Source organism: Cygnus olor, chromosome 3 (assembly GCF_009769625.2).
Source record: "Cygnus olor isolate bCygOlo1 chromosome 3, bCygOlo1.pri.v2, whole genome shotgun sequence".
In the NCBI taxonomy this organism is placed as follows: Eukaryota; Metazoa; Chordata; class Aves; order Anseriformes; family Anatidae; genus Cygnus; species Cygnus olor.
The window spans coordinates 88,039,518-88,066,355 of NC_049171.1; the positions used below are offsets into that span (position 1 = coordinate 88,039,518).

General features: G+C 42.5%; 2 protein-coding genes across 5 annotated transcripts in view; one reads left to right on the forward strand and one right to left on the reverse strand.

Moving 5' to 3' along the window:
• Window positions 1–26,106, reverse strand: ZNF318 (zinc finger protein 318). Of its 3 annotated transcripts, none has more exons than XR_005818036.1 (11): window positions 25,642–26,106; window positions 20,552–20,697; window positions 15,135–15,768; window positions 12,579–14,003; window positions 10,975–11,074; window positions 9,929–10,215; window positions 6,708–6,911; window positions 6,133–6,232; window positions 4,899–5,017; window positions 355–4,460; window positions 1–235 (listed from the first exon to the last, which is right to left on the reverse strand). XR_005818036.1 is itself a non-coding variant. In XM_040550810.1 (10 exons), exons 1-10 carry the CDS (start codon window positions 26,032–26,034, stop codon window positions 1,035–1,037), a joined length of 6,834 nt encoding a protein of 2,277 aa, XP_040406744.1. In that variant the 5' UTR covers window positions 26,035–26,106; the 3' UTR covers window positions 1–1,034. The 3 variants fall into 3 exon arrangements, 1 of the variants encoding a protein (XP_040406744.1); XR_005818038.1 differs by having other exon boundaries at window positions 1–238; XM_040550810.1 differs by having other exon boundaries at window positions 1–4,460.
• The window catches only part of ABCC10 (ATP binding cassette subfamily C member 10), a 21,190-nt gene continuing 20,243 nt past the window's right edge, over window positions 25,892–26,838 (forward strand). The window contains exon 1 of one of the 2 annotated variants that reach the window (XM_040550813.1): window positions 25,892–26,028. The gene's annotated coding sequence lies outside the window, so the exon portion shown is untranslated. Of the gene's footprint in view, window positions 26,029–26,624; window positions 26,738–26,838 lie in introns of those variants that run through there. The other variant, XM_040550814.1, reaches the window with a different exon arrangement.

A 26,838-nucleotide genomic window follows, 5' to 3' on the forward strand; every position in this document is an offset into this window, starting at 1 on the left:
CCACCATATGTTTATTTTTTAAACAATTTACAAATAAAAATGTTATATTTATCCAAGCAAACACATTTAATACTTTAGTCTTTAACAAGCTATACAAATGAGAACCATCACTCTAGAGCTTTTGATAGCACTAGGACCATTCAGGGTAGGCATGCATGTGTCTCTATCACATGAAGCGAGTCCAATTCCTGACACCAGGGTTCTGATCTTCTGCTTCTTCAGAGCTGGTCAGCTGCTGCTAAATGATTTAACACAAATAGTTACTGGATCACAATACAATGAAAGAAAGCCCATTTCAAATCATGTAAGTGACCTCAATATGTCTGGTCCAGGTGTCAGGCCACAGAGCCTTACCGATTAGTCTTCTTCTCCAAAAGCCAGTCGGACAGATTTTCTCCCCTTGCTTACTGATGTGGCATCCAAACACGTGCTTACACAATACAATGAAACAGCTTAAGTACAGATGTAATATAACAGTAATTACAAATCACAAGGACAGATAAACAAACAAACAAAAAAATCAACTCGAATCACATTTCTTGCATTTCAAACAAAAAAAGTAAACAAAACCATGCATTACAGTTTAAAGAAATTTTCAGTTTTAGCTCTTCTGCAAGTCTCCATTTCCTCAAGTTCTAAATTGCTGTTCTTGAGCTTGTCCCAGAGGTTGGGCTACTCGCAATGCTACTGACAGAAAAAGGGTGAGCTGGAAATCATCGAAGAATGATCAAAGAATAAAAGCCCCCAAAATAAACAACAAAGACGCACGCATTATAAACGAGATATTCCATTTTAATAGCAGAGTGTAGAAAAGAAATTGGCAAAAAATTCACATGAAAAACATTTTACACAATTAATTATGTACAGAATAAAGTATGTGTCTGGTTTCTGGTGACTGAAGTTTCACTTTAGTCAAGTCCTACCACAGGATGCAAAATGCACCCAAAACCCTCAACTGGAACAAAACAAACAAAAAAACCATATACATAATCCCAGCTCTGGCTCCACAAATATTGGGGCTGGCTGGGTTCACTTCAACCCACTGGGCTTTCTGCTACGCTTTCAGCGATTCCTGAATTTGTTGTAGCTTCCAAACTACTGTCAGCAGTTTCTGTTTGCTCAGTCTTCTTGCTCTGGATAGTGCAGACTCCTTTGCCTCCTGAGCCACCATCCTTTCCGTGTGTTTCTTTGAGCCCAGGAAGGAAAGTTTCCACACACCCAGATGCCCGACTTTCTGTGCTGCCTCCATCACAGCTCAGTGATGGCATTTCAGCAGCACCACCTTTGCTCTCCTCCACTTGCAGAAGGATCTCAGACACAGGAGAAATGCCCTGCATTTCTAGAACTGGCATGCCCACTTCTGTACTGTCGCTTTTTGAGGACTGCAATCCGCGCTGCGACACAGCTGTTTGAGAAACTTGGGTGCAAAGTTTATCTTCCCGAGTACCTGAAGTCAATGCAGCAACATCAGTAATTTCTGTTTCATCCACTGGTTTTCCAATGTCCACCTTGCTAATTTTGCTGGACTCCAGCCTAATGGATGCAACAGCTTCTAGTTTTGAGACTTCTTCCATATTCTTATGTAAAAGTCCTGCTGAAAGGATACCGAGGTGTTCACACTTTCCCTTAGTATTTGCCAAATTGGTATCAGTGCTTTTGACCTCGAGCTCTGCCTTCTCAGACGGAGTCTCATTGCATTTCACATTGTCTGATCTCAAGGAATCTTTCTTGTGATCCACACTAACATTTGGAGAGAGACTTTCAGATTGCTCAGTTTTAAATCCTGAATGAGCAGTATTCAGACAGAAGTCACTGTTGGCTGCTGAGGTTCTTACAACCTCACACTTTTTTTCTAGGGAGTGGACAGCTTCTTCTGTAAGATGCCCCACATGCACATCTGCTGATAAAGCAATTGCTGACTCTTGGACAAGATCAGAGCAAGTCCTAGAAAATCCTGCAGTCCCTACTTCTTTCGCATCTCTCTTAGCAAAAATATCATCTAAGATTACATCAGATCCAGTGTGTCCTAATGATTTTTTTTCAACTTCAACTACTAATTCTACACTGGATCTAAGTTCAACAATGTTTGCTGAGCAGGCATTGACTAACCATGCAACCCCTTGCCTTTGGGTTTGGTTATGTAATACTGCACGGCCTGAAGGTTCAGGTCTTATCTTTTCTTGTGCTTCTGATGTGCTATTTCTAGTTTCTGTGTCGGTGAGACATGTCTCTGGCTGTATCTCTGTGAATTCTGAAGTACAAATTTTATTAGAACCACTTTTCATTTCTATATTTGGAGTACTGGATAGTTCCCAACCACTTTCAGAACAAGAACTGGTTGTCATGACCTGTTCTTCTCCATTACTGGTTCTGGAAGTGTCACATTCACCAGGACTTCTTGCCAATTCCGAAATCTTATTTTGGGTTTCTGAAATCCGAGGAGTTTCACCACGGACTCCTGGCTGAGGTACTTCCAAAGCTACACTGTTCAGTTTTGCATCTTTTAAGGGGGTATCAGTAGAATTCTGCTCTGTCATTACTGCTACTAAAACATTTTCTTTTGAAGTGTTTTGAGAACCACAGAGCAACTGTGGACTATCAGTTTTTGAAGCAGTTCTACTGCTATCACTTAATTTTTCCTCTACCAAATGGGAATTTCCCAAAGTTTGAATTTCATTCCGTGTTTCAGGTAATAAAGTCTTTGGGTGTTCTAAGCTAAGCTCAGGCTTTACTGCATTTACTTCTTTCATCTCTTCATATTTCTCTAGAGTGCCAGGAACATTTGTCTTAGTAACTGCAGTTTTATTTGTGTCATCCTGTCCAGCTTTTCCTTGGACTTCCGTTTTCTGCAGATCACAGAATTCCTGCCTGCCTGCTTGCTCTCTGCTTGCTACATCCACAAGTCCCATTTCTGTAGGCATCTGGACACCAGAAGCAGTTTTTGTTTCTGGCAATTCTGTGACTGACCTTTCCGACAGCTGAGGCTGAAGTGTCTTCTTGTTCATTTCAGCCGGATTCTCACCAAGAACCCAACTGCCCGCTACTTGAGTATTACACTGCCAAGAATCCTCCTCTTTCGATTTAGTCTGAACGTCTGCTGAAAGTGTCTGGAATTTTTGACCTCGGTCCTTCTGAATGCCATTTTCAATGTCAGTGCTCATTTCAGAATGAGGTACTGAAGTTTGCTGAGTAACCGTTTTCTCCATTTCTGAGCCTCTCTTAGCTGAGAGGACCTGGCTAACTTCAGTAGCCACATTCTGATCCTCTTTAAAGGAGGATGAGCTATTACTTGCTCTAGGGTTTGCAGGTAAATCTGCCGGTTTTGCAAGGTTAGAGTTTTCTCCATTTGGAAGCGCAGAACTTGCAAGCTTGCTGTCAGCTGAACCCTTTCCACCACTACTGTAGAAAATATCATAAAGATCTTTAGCATTGGCTGTGGCCAGGCAAGAGTTTCGTTTCTCTACCTTTTTCGCCTGTTCACTAAAAGCAGTTGAAGGTGGTGGTGGTGGAGGGGGCCTCACGAGCATTGCCAGCATTGTCTGTTCACTTTCAGACACACCTGGCGCTACTTCATCTGCAGGGATGACAGCTGCCTGCTGGACTGCGGGTAGAAGGGGAGGGTGAGGTGGTATATCAGAAGTCTGAGAAGACTCATTTTTCTCTGCTGCTTTCAAATCCTCCTCTGACCCCTTTAAAATTACCTCCTCTCCTCCAAAAGCTTTTGAGATGATATCGGGAGGCAGCAGAAGATCTGTATTGGTTTCTTTTACCACAGGCAGTGGCTTGGTGGTAGCTCCAGAGGATTTTATGGATAAAAAGGTGTTCAAAGGTGGTGGTTTACTAACTGTTGCGGTAGTAGATTTCCTGAAAATCATGGTGGGGACTGGCAGATTGGGTAGAATTTTTGCTTGGGTTGATGTGGAAACAACTGGTGTCCATGGGCTAGTGTGTGGGATAACAGTTTTCCCAGACAGCTTGATTTCTATGGGCTTGGCATGGAGTTTCCCAGACTGACATTTATTCTCCTCTTTGATTCCTTCCACACCCTCCTCCTTCGGAATAGCTACTCCTAGGCCTTTATCCTCCCTCTCAGTCTTTTTCCAGCTGAATTTCCCAAAGGACATCTGACTTGATTCCTTTTTAGGTTCCTCCTTCTTTTCTTCTTTTTTCTCCTCCTTCTCTTCCTTCTTCAGCTTAAGCTTGATACCCATTTTTCGCCCAGAAGAATCTATTTTGCCTTGAGTTTCATTTGCCCCTTCTCCAAGCTCCGGGATGTTCTTTGTTTCCTCTTTCTTTATTATTTTTGGTTTCTTCTCATCCTTCTCTTCTTTCTGTTTCTCGACCAGTTTCCGCTTCAGCTCACTCTGCCGCCTGCGCTCTGTTTCCAGAACTACAGCCAATCCAGCCTGACGGTCTAGATTTCTCCTCTCTTCATAGAGTGGGTTTTCATCTATGTATTTCTGTGGAAATAAATGGCACAATTTTAGCAACTGGTTCCAGGAGGAAATAAATCAATTCAGCTCTGTTACAGTTTTGCCTTGTTACATAAGTGCCATCTCAACACTGAGAGAGCAGAGAATTTCTTCCTACCAAAAAAACGAGATGCTACAAACTCCACATTCTGTAGTTTAATGCGAATTGAGTGGTGGCTTACAGCAGAGCTGTCGCTCTACTTAAGAGTGAAAATCAACACTGGGACTTGAACGCAATTTAACCTCATGTGGATGAAAGATTAGTCTCTATGTAGTGGGAAGTTCCGCTCAGTTTATTCAGTACAATATAGTGAAGGTAACCAAATACATACACATCAAGTCAAATGTAATTCTTCAGGAAAAGAAGACAGAGCAAATAGAAGCTAACAAAAGGAATAACACACTCCTGGTACACCAGTTACGAACCTTGTACTTCTCATTGTGGGGATGACTTTTCACATGCTGCTCTGCTGAGATTTGATCTCCAAAAAATTCATGACAGAGCTGGCAATAATATCCAGTGATGGGAATCAGAAACTCAGAGCCTGGAAAGGCCGAAGAAAACAATCAGAGAAACAAAATTTCAAAGATGCCAAGTTCTTAACAGAGCCAAATAAACATATGAAAGAATAACAGCAAAACCTCCAGCAATGTTCCTGTTCACACTTTTGAAGCAGATAATGGTGCTCTCCTTACGCTTACAGTATGGTAAACACCACTACCAGGAACAATCACGTAAAGTGAAGAAGCTTGATTAGTATGATTCAAAAAATTATTTTAGTGCTCTTCATATAGCTATCCTCTATAGCTATAGCTCTTCATAGCTCTTCAAAGCTATCCTCTATCCAAATAAGTTAATACTTCCTACAGTATTTATCTATTTACCATCTTTGTGGTGTAGTCTGCTCAAATTCTAAACACCTGGCTTATAAAAAGAACACAAGCATTTCCACTGAAGTTCAACAAGACTGCACCCCTGGGCCTACAGAACCTGCTGCAGTTATCTAACACACTGCAGATCCTCTCTTGGGCAGACACTACTAAAACTACTGAACAAACTGAGATTGATCACCAGCAGGCCTATTTAATCATTGCATTGACTGAATGTAAATCATTGATTTGCATTGAGTCAGATTTTAAATCCTATATGAATTTACAAATGACTTATAGCCCCTTCCATATTGCTTTTTCACATTCTCTGTACTCGCACCGCACCAAACACTCATCAGTAATTCTTCAGAGACACCTTTACACAAAATGTACTGAATCGAAGAGTCTGTTACAAGACTGTGTGGAGTATTCCACAAGATCTGCTCAAACACAGCAAGCCTTTGTGGTCATATTCTGAACCAAAATCTAATGTTAGCAAAAATCACTTCAGAACTACACTGGAAAAAAGTCACCCAGTATTCAAAATAAAAACTAAATCCTAAAGAGAAAAGAAGGAACCTCTTCTATGTTTTCCTATACTCTTGCTCCATGACTTTTTTCACAAGAAAATCAAATGATCTGCCATTGACCTAACAATACAGTATCTATATGTGCTCCTGTAACTAGGTAAAGTTTTGAAATAATGTTTTGAAATTCCTTTCTCTGAGTCACTGGAACCTGCTGGAGGGCTAAGGGAGAAGAAACCCAAGTTTTTAAAAAAATAACATACCTTTGGCAGGAACAGTTATCTTATCGATGCGTTTTATGGAGTCTTGTTTGGTCTCACTCTGGGTCTTCGAAGCCCAAGGTCTGTTGTAAGGATCCAGGGTCTATTTGCACAGTGACAGAGGTATACAGGCTCATATATTACACTAGCACGGCAACTACACTTGTCTTTTTCCTTTTTAACATCCTTTCAGAACACCGAACATTAAAATCAACGTGCAATTATTTATAGGAACTATGTTTTCCTCTTTCCCCTCCCATTCTGCAATTTATTATGAGAAAATAACCTGTGAAAAGGGTAAAATGTAAATGATATCAAAGGACAGGCAAACACGAAACACAAATACCAAACACTAGGTCCCATGTGAACTGAACATAAGCCCCGTTTACATTAGTCGGAACACACCGGTAACTGTACAAACTGCTCGAGTCCAACATTAGGGTAAAAGAATTTAATAAGCAGCTTCTTGGGTTCGTTAATTCAGATTCTCTTGTAAAACGTAGCTCTGTGATGTATGTTTTAGTGTTAATATTTATAGCGATATGAAATGCACTTAGTGAAGGAAGCCTGCCACATACCTGTCTGTGTTTCTTATTATGCATGTGTGTGAAAAAGTCAAACATGGTTCCGCAGATGGTATTGCAGTCTTTGCACCAGTGGTTCCCTGCATCATAATATTCATAAATATTGGCCAACTGGAAAGGATGTTTGGAGGACTGTGTAGAGGATTCTGCTGGCTTCGGGCTTCTACCTCTGGACTTTTCATTAGTTGGTTTTGATTCCTAGATTGAACAAAAGGAAACACTTCTCTAAGACAAGGCAGGACAGACAGAACGCTCTGGAACTCAGAACCTGCCTCCAGCAGAAGCCACACGCACAAAAAAAAAAGTATATATCACCTGCTTTTCAGCGCCCAGGCTAATTCCATTGTTTCAGAGAGCTGGTATTGCCGACTAAGACGCTGCGAGGCCACAGTGAAGAGCTTCCAGTAAGGCTCCCAGATGTAATGGCTGGATGGTTGTAGGCAATCGAGGAACCAAATGAACAAATCCCCTATGGCATGCACCCTTCCCACTTCATGCCTTTCACATAAAAATTTCAATAGTTCCAATACACCATACTAGCCAAACAGTGCCCAGAACACCTAAAGGCACTTAGAAATTCCCCTATAAACGCTCAGAAGTTACCGTAAAAGTAGCTTGGATGAAAGCAGAATGAAAAAGGAAGTAAGAGTTAGTTGACTAGAAGTATTTAACGCCATCAGCTTTATCAGACTATTTGAGAGTGCCTGAATTCTCCAGAAAACCCGTTGCTTAACCATAATAAAAAGACGGTGTTTTGTTAATTACCTATGCATATATGGTGAAGCATCTTGTGATTTAAGCGTGTGATACTTACACTTGCATTGATTTGTACAGAAAGACGCCATACAGCGATACACAGACGTTTCAGGACTCTAGCCAAAATCAATACATTTCGCTCAGAATCTTGATGTATGCTAACATTGCAGAATAGCAAAACAAATAATCCCTGTACAGTAACATTGCAGAGTAGCAAAACAAATAATCCCCGTACAATAACACTGCAGAATAGCAAAATAAATAATCCCTGAAACAGGTAATGAATGAGCCCTGTTAATTTATATTATAATATCACTGGAAAGTAATCGGTGTATTTTGAGTTTTGATTGACATTCTCAATGGCTGAAAGCTCATCATGTTCTTATTTCTAATCTGCATAGCAGTCTGGAAAGAACAGCATTTTTCCAGAACTTAGCAGGCCCAAATTAGTTGTATAATTTCCAGGTTATTCAGTATCGGTGTCAAACAAATTTACGTAAGCAGATTCATAATCGTTAAATAACATCTGCCTTACTAGATTCTCTCCTTTTAATAATATTTCATGAAACATACACTGTAAATCAAACAATGAAGACACATCCATGCCACTATGTGCCCCATAGATATACACGTCCCAGTACAATCTAGCTGTTGGTAGCAGAGTAGGAAGTGACCCAGTGAATATTTGCAAATATTCTGTCTGCAGGAACTTAGCAAAGCTTACATTTTCTTAAACAATGAGAAGATCAACTTATGATCTGCAGGAAATGCATGGAAGGATGTTCATGATGTCTGAGAAGTGTTTTCTTTTATGTTATTTACGTACATACATCCACCCAGTATACCCTATAAAATACTATCTCAATCAGAACTTTAAAAACAATGCTTCTCAAATGGATGAGTGACAGCCAACTCTAACCCGTTTGTGCTTCCACATTCAGCAAAAAAATAAACAGCTCCACATCAACAGAAACTTGACATAAAGCTCAGAGATGTAGTTTGGTACAACTAGGCTAGCTTTACCTTTGCACTTCATAACTACAATAGACAAACACAAGCTGGGCAGCAAGGGACCAAAAGGTAGCTTGCAAAGATGCAGAAAGGCATAAATGTTTTTGCCCTCAGGTTGGCCAAGTAAACTGACCACAGTGTCCAAAGGCCCGCACCTTCTTTTTTTTCACTAAAATAAAAGTTAACAATCAGAACGACAAGGTGAATCTTAGACACTCAGGGCAGTGTCCTATGTGCCTGCAGATATCTGAAAATATTATGTGTTCTTGATCAGAACTGAGAATTTTCCATGTTAAAATAAGGAACTACGAAAGAGGATCAAGTCATTACGGGTTCAGACAACACAAACAATGGAAGTTAAAATAATGGAAGATACATTCACACATGCCATATCCCAAGAAAAGAAAACAACGTAACTTAACGCAATGTAGGATTTAACAGACATTCTTGTCTACTTTAGTTTTACCATGTGGTGTCTGATGCAAATAATTTGTAAAGGTAAGTGGATACTGAACACTGGTGATGTTTCAGGAAACAAACAAACAAACAAAAAAAACACACAAAAGAAGCCTTAAAATAAAAGGCATCTAATGAGTTCCCTGAACCAGACCATGATGAAGCATAAGGAAAAGTTTCCAGGGTTCACAGATCTGAGTTGCCTTGGAGGAGTCACCTCTTACCCTACTAACACTTTCACCTCCACAAAAAATACACAGTAAGGTCAGGCCTACACAAAAAGCATCTGTCATCTCCCATCATCCATACCAGTTACATAATTAAGTATATATAGAAAAGCGACATCATTAACCTCCTGAATGCACACATAACCTTTCAGATGTTACTAACATCATACCCTACTTCCAGAGTAAAAACTTTCTGGAACATGTTACGTTTTTTCTTGACCGTTAACCTCTCAGACACCATGTCAGAGAGACCATAATGATACATACTGACATTTCTTAAGAAAAACTTATAGCACGTATGTAATAATCATGTTAAGATGACAATCATATTTAAGTCTTGCCCTGATTTGTTAATATCATCACCTGGTGAGAAGACTAACATGCTCCAAACTTGCAGAGCGCTCAGACAAATATTCCTTCCTGGCAGGCCATGCCAGAAATGTTGTAGAGAACAAATCTGTCCTCCTGGTATGGAGTTGAGACCTAACAGCTGCGAACACTTACGCTACTGTTCAACCCAACCAACACCTCAGCAAAACCAAGAGCAAAAACCGTATGTGGTACCGAATTGCACAAACTCTTGAGAGAAATTATAAACAGTGATACATTTACTCTCACCTGCATACACAATCAAAATCAGAATATGAGATGTGGTAACAAATGACATCAAATGAACCTTCTATTAAATGTTTGGGAGCAGCTGTTTCACCACTGCCCTCTTCTCTTAGCGGGAAAATCATTAGCATACAAGCCAGAAGATTTTACCTTATTGGAGGAAGATGCCTTCTCCACACCTTTTGCATTTTCTGACTTGCTGTTCTTTTCTGAGGAATCTTTCGTTTCCACAGATGGTTTCCGGGGTTTTTCAAATATGTTAATCCCCAGGATCTGTGCTACTTTGTCAAGCTCAGACTGCTTCTTCTCAGCTGCATCAGATTCTTTATGGAGCTCTGAAATCTCCTTCATAATATTCTCTTGCAGTCTGTTCACCTCAACCAACAAGGGGTCTTTGTGTCCATCTTTCTCACGACGTTTCTTCCTCAACATCTCTCCTGAACCGATCAAGGAAGTAGAATAGTTGGCAATGTAACAAGAAAATTGTCTCAAGATCTGTATGACTATTCCAGCAACAAGTAAAATACCAACACAAAATACTACAGTTAAATTTTGACCTTTGTGAAGGTGGAACTGACTCTTAGGTACAACAGCATCACTAAATCGGCAAAATCCAGCTCTGTAAGGGTTGTCTTCATATACACCCCTAACAGAGGCACCATAATCCTCAAGAGAGAGGATCAATTTAATTACTATTTCCCTGCTTGACCAAAGAAGCAAACGTTTTCTAAGTTAATTGTACATTATAACCTGAAAAGATCATTTTCCAGAGGTGAAAATTATTATTTACTTTGATCAAATGTTTTAAAATAATATAAGTTCGCTCTGTACAGAGAGGACTTTTCCTTCTCCAAATAAGATTCATAAAAAATTGAAAGACATGCTGACATGTCTTCAGTTGCTACTTCTCACTTCTTCTAAAAAAGCGCTAAAACGCACAAACTGCAAGTCTTTTAACCTATCAAGCTGCTGAAGAAGATGCAAGAGCAACTGCATGCTTCAGTGTAACAGTCAAATTTTGACGTCATTAATTTTAATACATTAATTAGGTCATTGCTTTCTCAAGAAGTCTGCACTGCCAAGAGTATGAAAATATTAGTTACAAATTATAGCCTATATATTTTGGTCTTCGCTTCTCCTAGCAGGAAGAAAAAAAATGCTGGTAGAAAAAAAAATGGAGGGTAGACTTGCCGTACCTTGCTGTTTACGAAGCCTGTCCAATTCAGTCTTGAGATAATAGAGCTTCTTTTGCCGTGCTTCTCGTTCATTCTTCAGTTTTTCTCTCTCTTCTATCACCTAAACAGATCGCAAGAGGACTGGATTTTCTTCTCTTCCCAACACAAGTTAATCACTCTTGCAAAAATGACAGCAAGACCTCAGTGTGCCAGTCACAGAACACTGCTCACTGTTCTCAAAATGTTCCCGTGTTTTGAATACAACAAACAGTTCTCTTGATTTGCATCTGTAGGTAACTTTATCTATGCCCATGCTTCAACCGTGTATGAAGGTGTTTTTTCTTGCCCTGATTCAAACAGCCCAACTTAATAGCACTGTTGCTGCCACTAGCAAGAACCACCGTAGAAACTGTAGTTCTGAGTTTTGTAATTCAGCCACTGATAAGACAGAAAACATTTCTCATTCTAATGTGTTAGCAGGCTATGCCACCTCTTTTCTAAACGTGGTAATTTGGCCAGCGTATTTCTCCAATGCTCTTTTGCTTTTCCAACGGCACCCAGACTCAGCTGATTACCTTCTTACAGGGCTCAGCAAGACCAGCGTTAAACTGCTGTTCAAAACTCACGCAGCATCTCTACAGCTCGTATATTCCATCACGGACAAAAGACTTTACAGCCCTTCACCCTGCCTTCTGCTTTGACTCTGTTCAATTTTAGCTATCGTTCAGGCTTCTGCCTCAACCTGATCTTAACTGTACCACCAAATGTATTTTGCAGGCATAACTGTCTGAAATTAAACACCTGGATGAAGTTTGTTTCTTGCTCAGTAAAGACTAGCAGGAGGAGCTCACACATCCGATTTTCACCTGTTTGCATCCATTCTTACCAAAGGAAACCAGGCAGTATGCTAAAATAAAACCTGAAAAGTTCCTTCAGTTTCCTTCCCGACATCATTTTAAAGAGACAAATCCCAATTTTGTTTACCTTCACAATGCTCCCAAAGCTTACAACTGACTCCTCCCATAACCAAGCTAGAAACGACCCAAGGCCTTGTCTTCACTAGAGGATCGCTACTATTACAGCAATGTAAATGTTGGCAGGATCCTTAGATCGTGCCTGCAGTAACCGCTGTATATACCAGGGGAAGATGTTCCACCAACACAGTTAGGCCACTTCTTGAATGCCACAAGATGATGATGACGACGATTATTTTTAATCAGCAAACCATCGTTCTGTCATTTGGGGTCTTTTGCCAGCATAGGAGCATGCAAGCTTTTATACTCCAAGCCACCCCAGTAAACAACTGGACTAAACCCAAGCCGAAGAACTCTGTTATCGCAGACAGAGCCCTAGAAGTTGTACCAAGACACACAGATGAGCTATCAGTGCGTATCAGAGCTGTAACCTACAGGTGTGCTACTATGGGGATTTTGCATTTATTTTTAAAATTGTTACAGAGTAAACAGACAAATGCCTGGAAATCTTTAGCAAAAGCAAATTTAGTTTAACTGCCTTTAAACTGGAACGACTCAGGAGGAAAAAAAAAAGTGCGTCTAGAGGAAAAGCTTTTACCCCAGTAAGCAAGCAGCCTGACATATTTTAATATATTAGAATAGATGACATACCTTCTGCTTCTGAGCTGCCCGATTTTTTTCATCTGACATCTTTTCGGTAGTACTTTTCAGATTGTGTGAAGACAGACGAAGGGGCACTTTGGAATGAGCAGGAGTGGTAGGGACATGAACAAGCACAGAACCATCTCTTTTCAAATCAGGGACATTCTTTCCCATAGAGACCGTCTCAATCACCCGGAGGTTGGGACGCGTGGGGTTTGCTGACATGGCCATAGTAAGAAGCCCGTGAGCCTCTGGCAGCGTAGGATTAGGCTGCTGGGTAGGGGGGTACATGGGCCAGCCTGGGGCTGCATAGGCCATGTAATGCCCGTACGCATCATACCCCGGAGGAGCCATTGTGGGAGGTGGATAGTTTTGGGGCATCTGAGTGGCAGTGAACTGGGAATAGTTGGGAATTTGGTATTGGGAAACAGAAGTAGGTGTAGGTGGCAAATTAGCGGGAGCTGGTGGAACTGAGGGAATGAGAGAAACAGGAGGAAGAGGCTGTTCTGGTGCACATGGAGGTATGTCCTGTCCCACTGGCTTGTTCTTAGCATACTCTGATTTCTGAAGAGAGGATGCATCTTTAGACTGCTGGAAAGAGATGGCAGGTGACGCTGAGCGCTGCTGGCCTGACTCTGGAGATCGAGTGTCGCTTCGGCTGCGACGCAAGTCCCAGTGGTCCAGTCTGCGAAGATCTGCAGAGCGGCGATCAGGAGAACGAGATGCCAACTTTTTGCCATGAAGGCGTTCCTGAGTGCGAACAGCCAGTTTTCCAATTTCAGCAACGCCAATATCAAGTCCAATGGTTTTGAGTAAGTCGTGGATCTTTGCGTACTCAGCATTAGGCTCTTCTAAAGGATCCAGCTTGACAGCTGGAGCAGGAGTAGGAGGTGGGCTCACTTTCTGGCTTATTATCTCATTGCCACAACTCACTGGGGGCTTCTGAACAGGGAGAGATTCAGTTTTGGTGTCTTCATCCTCATCGCCATAAAGAAATTTCTCTTCATCTTCAATGTCAGGAAAACTACGCCTCCTCTTCTCCTGAGCACTGACAGAATCAGCCATCATGCCCAAAATTCGGGAGAAACCACTGCCATCCTGACTGGCCCTCTCATGAGGCAGCAAGAAGTCCGTGTGGCGATCAGCAGGTTCTGATTTGGCTTCTATTTTCTCCTTGTGACTTAAGAAGCTTCCAAACTTTTCTTCAAATGTGAAAGCATCTTTGGGAGCTCCAGAAAGTGGGCTCCACTCATATAAACCGTCACGCAATTCCTTGTTTGCAGACTCCACAACAGAGTCTTTGTTAAACCGTTTGAGAAAGTTCTCCACTTCAGAGGCAAAAGGAGCTGTGCTGTTGCTCTGGGGCAAAGACGAATGACTAGAAAGAAGAGGAAGATCCTTGCTGGGAGCAGGGCTGCTAGAAAAGCCCTCAGGCTGAAAGACAGAGAAGTTATTATTTACTACAGCACCCTCTGAGGGGACTATTCACCTTGCAGAACAAAGGAATGTGACAATTTCTCCTCATGTTCACTGTTGAAGAGAAGGGTTAGAAAAGACAATACACAGTTGAATGAGAATAGAGAAGATCACAAAAAAAAAAATTGTCTAGTGGTTCTGGAATGTCATGTCCAGCAATGAAAGCTTATCTCAGAGAACACACAAAACCACAACAACATTTTATTAACTTTTTGGCAAGCTTCAGAACCTCAGAACCAAAACTTTTAAGTTGAAATGCCATGACATAAATTCAGCTATGCTTTGAGTTTCGTCACAAATAGTACATTACACCTTCAGACAGGTAAGAGTAATTGTACTGGGGTTGTTCCTAACCACCTCTTCAGCTATGTGTAATTAATACAAAATTAAATAGGATTTCCATTAACAGGTATAGAATGGGATCCTCAGTATTGGAGGACCTCCTGATATAAATATGTTACCGTCAAACCAAAACAGATCATTATAACAAGCAGATCAAAAGTGATGTGCTAAAACATGAGAAAAGAAAATGGTTAATTTATCACAGTGGTCCCAACTGCATGCCTTTCCATTGCTCTAATTTTGAGACTCAATAGGTATATCTCGGGTACAAATTAAATAGGATTAATATCAGCCTACAGTCTAAAGAGAAAAAATAAGGAAACTCAAAGGTGTTTTCAGCCAGAGATACTAAGGATTCATCAGGCGGTTCTCTAGGTTTATAAAGAAACAGAAAGAGGCACTGTGACAGGCAGAGAGCTTCGATCAATGTCCTGACTGTGTACAAAACAACTCAGCTTTTCTATAAAGCTGGCCCAGATTTTGGCATGCTGGACTGCATTTCAACACGGACATTTCATTCTGCCTTAGATTGTATAGATATATGATCCCTGATTAACTGCCTTCACCATTTAAAGTTTCCAATGCAATTCTAAATCATACAGGCCTGCAAAAAGATGCCTGTCCTCTCAAACACAGGTAAACATAAAGATTTGACTTTTCTATTTTGGAAATAAAACTAATATTCTGTATCAGGAAGTGACTGTTTTGGAAAGTAGAAGTGTAGAGACAGACAGACAATGATCAAACCTGAATAGGAGACTCTACTTCCATCTCCACTCGTTTCTTCAAGATGGATTTTTTGGGCATGGATGGTATTTCCTCAGGCCTGTATGTATAACGAGGCTCAGAAGTCTGTAGTGCGTTAGTCAAGCCTGGGATCACATAACCACTGCCTGAAACATCATGATTCAAGTTTCTGCTACGTTCTTCTTCTTCTCTTTTCCTCCTGGCACGGTCAAGCTCTCGGAATTCTTCATTCAGGTATGACGGGCTTGGGCTTCTACTGCGGCTGCGGCTTCGTCTGCGATAGTTTCGTGTTCCCGATGAGAAACCCTGATGCTCTCCACTCACACCATGCATCTTCTCATCTTTTTCGTACCGCGGACGCTTTATTTCTCGTCCCCTCTCTTCTGGCCTTGATGGATAGGAGGATTTCCTGAGCTTGTCACCATCTCTGTCAGACCCACGAGGTAGCTCTTCTCGACGACCGTAATGCGGACTATAATCTGAACGATGGAGAAAAACATCGCGGTTGCGGTAGTCTTCATCATGTCTCATGATGAAGGGACTTGAAGGTTGGTCTTCATGCGATGGGTACCTCTCAAGGCCTCGAGAACATGACAGACCCCTAGTGAATATAGGGCCATCAGCCATGTCATCCCTGTATAAGAGAAGCATAGAACAAACATAAGGGCTTGAGTTAGAATCAACTATGTCTTATTCTTACTCAAGAGCAAGAAATTTCCAAATAAGTTTCAGAATAGCATCTCCATCGCTAAACAGAAGCAACATTTTATGTACTTAAGGGGCAGGGGTGAGGGAGGGTTGATGTTTTTAATGGTAATATACTTCCTTCCTATGAAGTCACCTGCAAATACAGTGACACGAACAATTCAACTCACACTGCAGAAAGAGAGCCTTGAAAAACTGATAGGATGGATTTATTTCTGTGAAAGAGAAATACTACACATTTTTAAAAAAACATTGCTATCATATTTCAGACCACAATCCCTTTCCTCACCTCTCCCAGCAAGATGCCATGGTCACATTTCATGTGAATTATTCAAGGTGTAATTCAGTTTCACACTGGCACATGCAACCAGATCCTCTTTTTATCTTCAGCTGTGGAAAAGGACCACAAATTCTGGCAACATTTTCTGTTGCAACAGATCTGTAGGCAGGACTGTCACAATCACATGGACTGCTTTACCCAAAAGCAAGCACAGTTTTTTATAAGATATGTATGAATCAGGGATAGTAAATGTACTAGTATCATTCCTTTGTTCCAGCCCATGCATTATACACAGTAGATCTGCAACTACCACAACACTGGAATAGCTAGCTATATCTCTTGGTGTATCTTCTTTTGGACCAATTCCTACAGACACTTCCAATTAGGATTACTGTTTTTATCAAGCCCTTTTCCCTCAGCCCCTAAAAACTTCGCTAGTGCTGTCATTTAGATCAGGCAGAAGCAAAACACACTTGTTACCAACTGCTGGTTTTATTCTCAGATACTTCAAAAATCTATCAAGATCCTCCAAGAATGGGTAGCGAATGTGCTTGTTAAGTGAAATCAGTGAGACAAAAACCCTAGAAAAATGTCTGTGTGAGCAAGACACCAACTTGAGATAAACCATGTATGATTGCCTGAATCCCCAAAAATCATCTGCTTCTACTGAGAAAAGTCCCTTGATAGATCTGAGAAGAGACCAATAAAATCATGCCAGATGACATCTTAAAAAAAAAAAAAAAATCTGCAGATAAATTATAGCCCCAGTTTTTAAAGTCACCAGACTAAGAAATAACTGACATGACCAGGTAAGGTCCTTTTCTTCAGTATTGTCATAGTTTACATATGCATATTTAAGAACAAAATTAACACAAAACTTCACCTCTTACCTACATCACTGCAAAGTATTTCATATGTTGTTAGCTGCTTTAGTGGTCTAACACACATCTTAGCAAATATGGCGTACACCGGTATCTGTGGTATTAGATGGAACCTCTTTCATGTCCAACAAACTCTGTATCTCCACCCTTTCCAGAAACACCAAAACATCTACAAAGGAGCTGTAATTAAGTTTTATACATAAGTGTTGCTGTTCACAGCCTTAATAAAAGTATTTATCTGGTTCTAATAGCAAATGTCTGTCTTCAGTGTCACCATCACTTTACGTGAGAGCCTGCTATACCTATGCAAGCTGCATGAACACAGCTGGTCAAGTCACAGATGTATTTCACCATACACCTTCAGCTGATTTTTGTGAAAATAGTTTGCATGCATGCTTGCCAAACACTCTGACTGCAGCAACAAGGCAGAAGGAATATTAAATCATACTTCGGAAAGAAAGGAACAGCAAACCTACTGCACTTCTAACTAGAAGGGTGTTCCAAACACACTCTGAATAGTAAAGACAGATATAAAACCTAAGGATTAAATACAGGTGTGAGAAAAAGGATTACTTGCCTTACAGAAACTGTGCCTCTTTGAAATATGTTTTCAGTAAATACAGTCCAAGAGAGATATGTCCCTCTTATCTGGCTTGGGTGCTTTTTAGTCAGCATTGTCCACTAAGCGTATTGCAACTGTAGGAGAAATACAAGGTGGTACCACTCTGACCATCTCAATTCCTTCCCCACCACAGAATCTATGAATTACTGGAATTTGTAGAATCAGGGAAGGAAAACAGACCACAGACTATGTAGAGATGATGCCTTAAAGAAGCAAAATCGGTGTAAGGTAAGCTTGCTTTCTGGCATATTTATGTATTTATTTGTATACAAAGAAAGAGAAATAAACAGTGGTGTTCTGCTGTCAGCCACCAACAGGACTCCACCTTAAAAGTCTTTGAATAGGAAGTCAGACGAGCTGTTCATACTCAAGCCAGCTGTCACTCTTGATATTAAGCCAAAATCTGCTATTTCAGAGCACAGCTTAACGCTGACTTAGTCTCAGCAGTGATAAGGTCTAATCTTTTGCATTAACCCCAGATGAGAGAATTGGTGGGATGCTCTGTATAGCTTATGCCAGCTCAGATAGCAGTAGAATATCTTAAAAACACTGACAGAGCGAGATGGAAGACGAGGGGAGATAAGATACACTCTTCACTTTGATAAAGTGAGATTCTTGGAGACAAAAAAAAAAAGGTTAATCTGTTGAAGTAGAAGACGGAAACTGCTCAAGTGACCTCGAAGTCACAGACCAGCTTCATTCAGCAAGCTTACTTAAGACATGTGCAGGAGGCCAGCTGCCTTAAAAACCTGGGGCAAATTCTTACAGATGTTTCAGGATGGACATGCACATGGACACACGCCTTGGGAAATCTACCTTGATGTCTAACCTTTGGAATTTTATTTCCTTTCCATGCTAATGAATCTTTCTACCATCCCAACATCCTGCAAATTACAGAGGATAATTTGTAAAAGTGATTGCTTCAAGTCTCTAAGTAGTTACCAAAAACAGCTGAGAATAACTAAATTCAGATTTATTTGTTCCAATTACTTCAAAATCCAAAGATTCTTCAAAAAACACTCTTTTAAAAATGAGAAAGAGAACGTACCATGTGTCCAGTAAGAATGTGACATGCCCAGTATTAAACTGAATGATTAACAGTAAAGGCCACTTTAAAGCCCCATGACAGGTATAAAATAAGTGTCCCAGCAACAGGGCAGCATCTCGGAAGGAAAAAATACATGATAAACAATATCCTTAACAACTAAACCAACTACAGACTGTGTTTTAAAACAACCAAAATGGTAAACAGTGAAGAAATTTGCAAGTCAGAAGCAGTACCTACAGGTTTTAGGAAAAGCTAAGGGATGACACTTTTAAGCTTCTGGACAGTAGGTACCACTCAGACAAGTGCAGGTAACACAAACAGATTGGACAAAGAAAAAAATCAAAAAGAAACAAAAAGTACACTTAAACACATGGAGTTCTTGCATACTTGCAGGTATATGGAAAGTCACTTAAAAACTGAGGTCTACATTGCCTCACTATCCCTTGTTCTCATCCCGATTCATTTGTCATCCAGTCTTCTCTGGGATCTGTTCCAACTTTTTTTTGGCCTTTTTTTACCTGTTACCATTTTTGTCCAGTCACAGAGATAAAGTAAAAGTTCTTCACCTATCAAAGAGGTAAAGATCCTCGCAGCAGTCATTTTCACTCTAACGTTAAAATAAACTCTGCTGTACGTGCTGTTACTTCTAGCCATGAAGCATAACCACAAAACGGGTTATATACAAAACCTCACTGGAGAAAAGGAAGCAACGGGACAACCCCACTACCACCACCGTGTTCTTAATCTGCCAGAGCAGTACAGTGACAGTTCTTCTACATACCTTTTCCTGCTCGTTCCGACCACTGTACTCTCCCCAGGCATATGCACTAATCTTGTTCAGAAGACTGCAGGCTGCACAGGGGACTTACCAGTTGAACACTGACCTCAGAAGAATCGAGGTAAAGGCGTAAAAGTGACAGTACTGAAAACTAAACTCTCTTTTGGTTTTCCGCACCTGCTGAAACTTACCCTTACATTTCAGAAAGACAGGAAATTCACTTATTTTGCTCACTTCCCTCTTTTTCTTTATTTTTTATTTTTTGAACAGTTGGGGATATTTGCATCAAAAATGGACGTTAGAGACTTTTTTTGTTCTGGATGCTTATACCCGACTGGAAATTACAATTTGGCTGCTCCGGAGCACAGACTACCCCCATCTTTAACTTTGCAATTCAGGATAAAGATAACGATTTTATTTGCACAAAGTCTTCTCATTTTACTTCTGCAGCCAGATTATACCTGTTCTTCCACTGAAGGCAAATCAAGGGACCCTAAAAATTCTAATTTATTTTACTACTTATGAGATTGCCTGACTTCATTCACTTCCCCCCGGAGGGCTTTTGAAGCCAAAATAATAAATTTCTTCAAGCTGCACTAGGGCTCTCTTTTGGACTATTCTCAAAAATCAGGAAAGTACGTTATTCCCTCCCAAATAAATGAGGAAGTTGAAGCTTTGTGCTATCTGTAAACAACCTTCCTTTAAGCCAAACTAGGTAGGTTCGTAAGAAACAGGAGGCGGCTGAAGCTGTGAAATGTCAAATGAAGCAGTTCCTTCCTGGAAGATACTCTGAGCACTTTTAGTTTATACGGCTTCAAGAAGCAGTTGACAAAAATCAGAGCAGAAATATCTGTCTAGAGTTACTAGGAATGCAGGCAGTGACTTCTGTTTGGGAATTCCCTGTACCACAACTTGCTGGAGGCTTGGGAAGTACTGCAAGGAAGCTTCATTACGTGTTTACCCTATTACCCATGTTCCCCACGCATCCACTGTCAGTCCCTACTATATCCTGGGCTAATTAGGCATTTGGTCTCACCCAGTACAGCCATCCCCACGCTCTTACTGTTTCATACACTTGAATCCCCACCTGCGGAGGACCATACCTGTCACTCAGGTTATCAATTGGTGAGCCCAGTCTATCAGGCAGCCTCCTTCGCTCTGGTGTGCCAATGCAATACCGGTCATTACCAACAGTAATCCGCAAACTCTGTTCCAGTGAAGACTCAGAGCGGAGACTCGGTGAACGTCTCTGTAAATTGAAGAAAGAGTGCAAGCCCATCAATCAGGGAATTGTAATTTCGGCTACAGTAAGGCAAGTAACTCTGCTTTGCTTACCACGTGAGACTTGGGGTGCATGGATCAACCAAAAAAAAATAACCTCTAGAATAATATTTTTTCCAAATATCTCAATTGCCTATAGTTACTAAAGAAAGGGGAGGATACTGAGTGCATTTAATTTCTCATTCCAGCTGCCAGCAACAAGCTTTACAGTTACATTATCTAAAAGGGAAAATTTCAATTCAAAAATACCTTTAATAAGCTACCATTTTGGAAGGTGGAAAAACAGAGGAGTTAAAGAAGTCCCAGATTTGTTGCTGTGCTCCATTCTTTGTTAGAGCAGAAGCAGCTAAACAAACATTGCATAAAAACAGTGCCAGGAATTTCTTAATAAAAGCGTCTGGATTTCTGGCCCTTTCCAGCTCTAATAACAACATGAAGCAAGGTATAAAACAAGAGTAAACAAAGATTTTCCTAGCAGTGATGTTTTCAACAGTTTTCCTTGTCTCATGCTGCTTTCAGCTGATAAGCACAACCTAATACTAAAAATGTCAGTGACGGCAGAAACAGCTTCTACAACAGAATCCGCATTTTCATCACTGTTGGTAGAGCTAAACCAGAGTTAAGCTGTCCTGGAAAAAACTACAGCAGAGAACGCCTCAGCTAACTGCCTCTGCTCAGATCTTCATTTGGAGACATACCCTATACAGAAAATGGCATTACTGTTAAGTTATGCTTAATTAGGTATGCTTCGCCTCCTTTCAGAATTTGTCACTGAATTCCAGGAATGATTAAATTAAGCGGAGTTCCAGAAGAAGAAGGTGAGACTGGCTGAAGACAGAGAGGCTTGATTATTATTGTTTTTTAAACCAACATGATTTATATTCTGCTTAACAGGAAACAATGAACCAGCCTCAGTTCTGCCAAATCAGTCATGCGCTGCATATTGCTTTCACAGCAGTAGCAAGCTGCAGGTGCACTACGTTGCCTGGCTGTCCACCCTGGGAAGAGGCAGCAGATTCAGTTCAATGCTCCAAGAGACCGAAAGAACAGTACATAACCTCCAACAAGAAAGCAGAATTCCCTCACAAATTTGCCTAACACAACTGACTTGGTACAAATCTGCACTAGAATCCATTGCGTGCATATCCCTGTTCAAAGGTGACGTCAAACTGATTTCTATATATGTCTGTGAATCTGAATCCCATCATTTATCAGAACACACTCTAATGACTTTTTAAAAGCAATCATTTTGTATTGCATAGTATTATCCTGGAACAGTCGGGCTGAGATACAACACATACAAGGTGCACGCATCTCATACAAATGCTGAAGGCCGAAGCTGAACGCTGAAGGTTTGAGTTGAAGGCTCAAATGTGCCCAGTTTAACACTGAATTTGGAGGGCTGCCTGGAGAAGCGATTGCCTTCAAAGGCAACTGCTTGCCATCAAGACTGTCAGCAAGTTGTGCACATACATTACAACCATCTCCAGGAACTGGAGACGGAAAAGTGATGATTAAATCTCAGAAGAAAATTCATGGCAAGAAAAGAAAATTGTTTACATTTAGACAGTTCAGGATATATATGACCACCACACAGATCACCCAGAGACAGCACTTAAGGTGATACATATTTGAACTTTGCATTTTTTTGTCTGAGTTTGAGAAATTCAAGTTTTAACAGCATTTGCATTTGGAGTGCCACTACTAGTCAATCCTACCCATGCTCTGTACTGTGTTTTCTTCCTTTCCTATTCTGGCTCCCAAACAGCAGTTACCATTACCGTATAAACTCACAGGTTGCATACCAGCTCTTCATTTCTTCTTTCTCTGCCAACCCAAAACATCCCAGTCCTCCAATTGCAGCTAACTTTCTTACAAGAAAGTAAAGGAACTGACAAAAACATAAAAAGAACTAGCATGCAGATCAGCAGTGACAAATACAAGCAGCATGAACGTTGATCAGCCTTACAACAGCCAAACTCCCTCACCACGCAGCTCTGACCATTCTTTTCACCATTACACTTTGCAATACTTGCACCAAACTTTTTCTGTCACTCCATGCTTTTCTAAATGCCATAAAGTTTCCCCAGGTACTACTTACACCATCCATAATCCTGATGTGCAATATACAGTTGACATCCCAGTTATACATGAGAACAATAATACCAGGGGATTCCCCAGATACCCAGGGGAATGCACGCACTCCATCTCAACAATACAATGCCCAGAATCAAGAAAAGGGAGTAAGAATCTCAAAGGCTACTCCTTCCATATTCCAATTCATATGCAGGGACAGTAACTCAGAGCTTGTACTCAAAATTTTTCCACTTTTCAACCCTAACCCCTTATCCCATCACTGTCTGCATTCCATGTCTTACATCTTCTACTCTTATGCATACACTCCCCTCTTCCAAATCCTCCTTCCTTACTGCAGCTTAAATCCTTCTTTCTGTCTTCTGTCTGAATTCATCCCCTCTCAGTGACAGATCCAAGATGCCACCTATTAAAATGTTTGTGTAACTCCCCACTTTTCCTCACTTTATATCATCAAACTTCTGGAGAGAGTGTTTTAAGTGGGATAGGTCTGAAAACTTTATTAAAGCTTTACCAGATCATGTTGATCCCACATATCTGCTGTTTACTTTGTTTTGATCACACTGAGTTGCACTGTTTGGAAAACATCTGCATAATCCCAGCTTTTATCTTTCTCTAATTAATGCTAATTTTGTAAAGCATAATCCCAGCTTTTATCTTTCTCTAATTAATGCTAATTTTGTAAAGAGTAGTTCTAAAAAATAAAATCAACTTGTACATGTATCTTATGCTTTATAACATCATTTTAAAATAAGTAGTAATGATGGTTGAGCACCTTTTGGTGGACAAAACCTTCAATCGAAAAAATATACACAATATACAGTCTGAGAATTGCCTACGTTGGGCTTCAGTGTATGCCAGAGAATGCAAAATTCACGCTAAAGAGCTATATTAAATCATCCCACATTAACTCATCTTGTGCAAGCTGCTTCAGAGAGAAGGGTTTTCCCTTAATACATTAACATTCTTGTAAGCAATCAAAAAATCTATTTGGCTCAGCAGCTCAGCACTACCTAACTTACCAGAGCATAATTTCAAAGATGAGTAATTTTCCTGTCCTTTTTCCCTGAAATTAGAATTGGTAGAAAAACATCAAGAATTTCTAACAATTTGCTGTGAAGACTACTGCAACTTGAGCCAGATGGGTGCAAAATAACACTGGAAGAATAGTGTTTGTCAAGAATAATGTTTGTGTAAAGTTGGGTTTTGCTCATTTGTTTGCCTGTTTTCTAAAGAAAGAGTGGGAGGCTGCAGATCAAAAAACCCTGGTTCAAATTTTTCCAAGTCTAAACCACCAACACATTTGGCATTAAAAGCTTTGTTACAGCCCGCAGAGGTTCACAACCTACCACGGATATAGTGAAATGACAGACTGGCTGCTGACGAAACCAATTTGAGAAAGTTCTGCTGTTGTATCCCAGTTTGTCATCCCTTCAATTGTGACCACGTCACTGTTCATCAAGCTACAATGTAAACTGACATGAACCATATTAAAAATCCATTATATTAAAAAATTAATTATTTTCAACCGGGATCTTCTTAGCAATGCAATTTGCAAGGGTACTCCTCTCCCCCCCCCCTTCACAATTTAGAGGACTGGGATAACAGCGAACAGCAGCCTAAAAACAAAAGGCCAGGGGCAAAGCTTCTCAGCCTGGCTTAACTGTCAAATACAACATTACCTCCCCATTCCATCAGGATAGATTACTTTCAAGTAACAAATAGCGCCCACCAATAACTGAATTTTAACTCCACTACAATCACCTGGGATCTCTTCTACGGCTACAACTCCAAGGACCTGTACCACCACCAAAAAAGGGCAATCCCATTCTCTTTTGGGGTCCTACCATGCAACGAATCATAGCAGGCCACAAATTTTTGTTGAATTAACTTTCAGCCAAATCAGTCCCTCGAATCAGCTCACCTCGCAACTTCACAATTACAAACTTGAGTGCAAGGGAATGGGCAGACTATACGGCGGAGCGAGAGGAGAAACGGAGCGTACCGTTCCTTTTACCCGTACACATGCTGGATTAAGTGACCGTGGAACCACCGCCTAAAATATCACAGTACAAAAATCTGTTCTTTCAGTGCAATAGAAACACACAGTGAAACTACTACTTACCACAGGTAACAGTGATCAGAAAGACAATCGCTGCACCAAAGAATGACAAAAAAAAGCCTAAGTAACTGAATGCCGTTTGCTCAAAAAAAAAAAAAAAAGTACGGCTGTGCACTTTTGTTTAGTAAAAAGGTGTTGGCATCCAAGGTGGTATCACCTCAGACGCAAACCCCCAGTTTCACATGTCCAGATCAGATTTTTGTTAAACTGAGTAAGAAGCCCTGAACACCTTGTGCACAGTTGCAACTACAAAGCAGCACCTATCAAAGAATAACTCTCGAGATAAAGATCTGTAACAGGGCCTCCTTTGTACGCTCAGAGGAGCAGAAAGAGCTCCGAGAAAATGCTCATTCAACATCTTGTTAAAAAGTTACCCTCCTGTAAATTAAACTGTGTTTATACAACACACAACGGTGCCGGGCGGAGGAAAGAGGCTGGCTGCATCCTTCCCCTTGGCAAACGATAGCATCTCCTCTCAGGCTTATCTAAAATGGCTCTGGCTGTTCCAGAGAAATAAAAATATAGCGGAAAGAAAGCGCTGCCTCGAAGGGAAGCAACCGGGCTCTCTGAGAAGCGGGGGGTCCCGCACACGGAGGGAGAGGCCGCGGTGCCGGGCGCGGCCTCCCCGCGGCCTGACAGCCGGCCCGCACCGGGCAGCGGCCCCGGGGGCCCGGCGGGGCTCACGGCGCTACTCACCCGGCCGCTGCCGTCTCCGTGCTCGCTCCCCCGGCGGCCCCCCCGGCCGCCCCCGGGGCCCCCCGCACCTCCCGGCGGCGACGGCAACCTCCGGCTGCGGTGCGGCGAAGGGGAGCGGCGGGAGGCGCCGCGGTGGCCCGACGGCGAGCGGTGGCGGCGAGGCGGCGGCGGCGGCGGCGGCGGCGGGGGACGGGGCGAAGCGCAGCGCGGCGGAGAAGCGGCGGCGGAGGCGGCGGCGGGAGGAGGAGGCGGCGGGGGAGGCCGGCCGCGGCCCGGCCCCGGCCCCGATGTGCCGGAGCGGGAGGCGCGGGGCCCCGCCGAGCCGCTCTCCTTCAGCCGGTGCGAGGAAGACGAGGACGACGGCCCGGAGCGGCCGCTGCCGGAGCGGTACATGATGGCGGCGGCGCGGGGGTCCCAGCGGCCTGCGCGGGCGCCCCGGCTCCCCTGACCCGTCCCCCCCCCCCCCTCCGCCGCCGCCGCCAACCCCCCCCCGCCCCGCGGCGGGGGCTCCCGCCCCCCCCCGCGCGCGTGCGCGCCGCCGGCCGCCCCGGGCGCGCTCCCGAGCCCGGCAGCCCCGAGTGGCGGGGGCGGGGGGGGGGGGCGGGGTGAGCCCCGGGAGGGGCGGGGGGGAGGGAGGGGGGAGGCGGGGACGGCCGCGCAAAATGGCGGGCGCCGGTCACGTGGGCGGGGCGGGTTATGGCATGGCGGGCGGCTGGTGAGGGGCGCTGCGCCGTACCCGGGGGATGCGCTCGGGTGGCTGCCTCGTCCTGTTTGCTGCCGCTCCGGGGCGATGCCTCCTTCCCCCGAGGCCGCCGCCCGCCGGTCCCATGGGGCCGGGGAGCGGCTGGTGGAGGAGGGAAGGGGGCTGTGGGGAGCCTTGGTAGCGCCTGGCCCTGGGCAAGAGGCAAAGGGGGTTGGTGCTTCCTCTCTGCTGTGGGGCTCGTCCTTCGGCAGGAGCGAGGTGGGAAGCAGGCGCTGTTTGTCAGCTTTGGGGCTGCTGAGCCTTCGCTTCGGTAAATTTCTGAAGGACTGGGAAGGAATTGCCTTGTGCCTCCTCACCTGGGCACCTGCTATTGACCGTGCTCAGTGCAGGCATGTAAGTGTGGCTGTTTTGATGCTTGCTTGTAAGTGAAGCATGAAGTGTTCCTCCTGTTTCTTGCTACTGTGGAGAGGAAGAGTATTTTTGAATAACTGGAA

What these genes read in the sequence shown, in the direction of transcription:
- ZNF318 (XM_040550810.1), bottom strand. Translation starts at nt 26,034, where the DNA reads ATGTACCGCTCCGGCAGCGGCCGCTCCGGGCCGTCGTCCTCGTCTTCC. An exon ending in ACGGAGACGGCAGCGGCCGG is followed by an intron (nt 20,698 to 25,641) that starts GTGAGTAGCGCC and finishes TTCAATTTACAG; the next exon opens with AGACGTTCACCGAGTCTCCG. An exon ending in AGGCATCTTCCTCCAATAAG is followed by an intron (nt 6,912 to 9,928) that starts GTAAAATCTTCT and finishes TGTTCAATCTAG; the next exon opens with GAATCAAAACCAACTAATGA.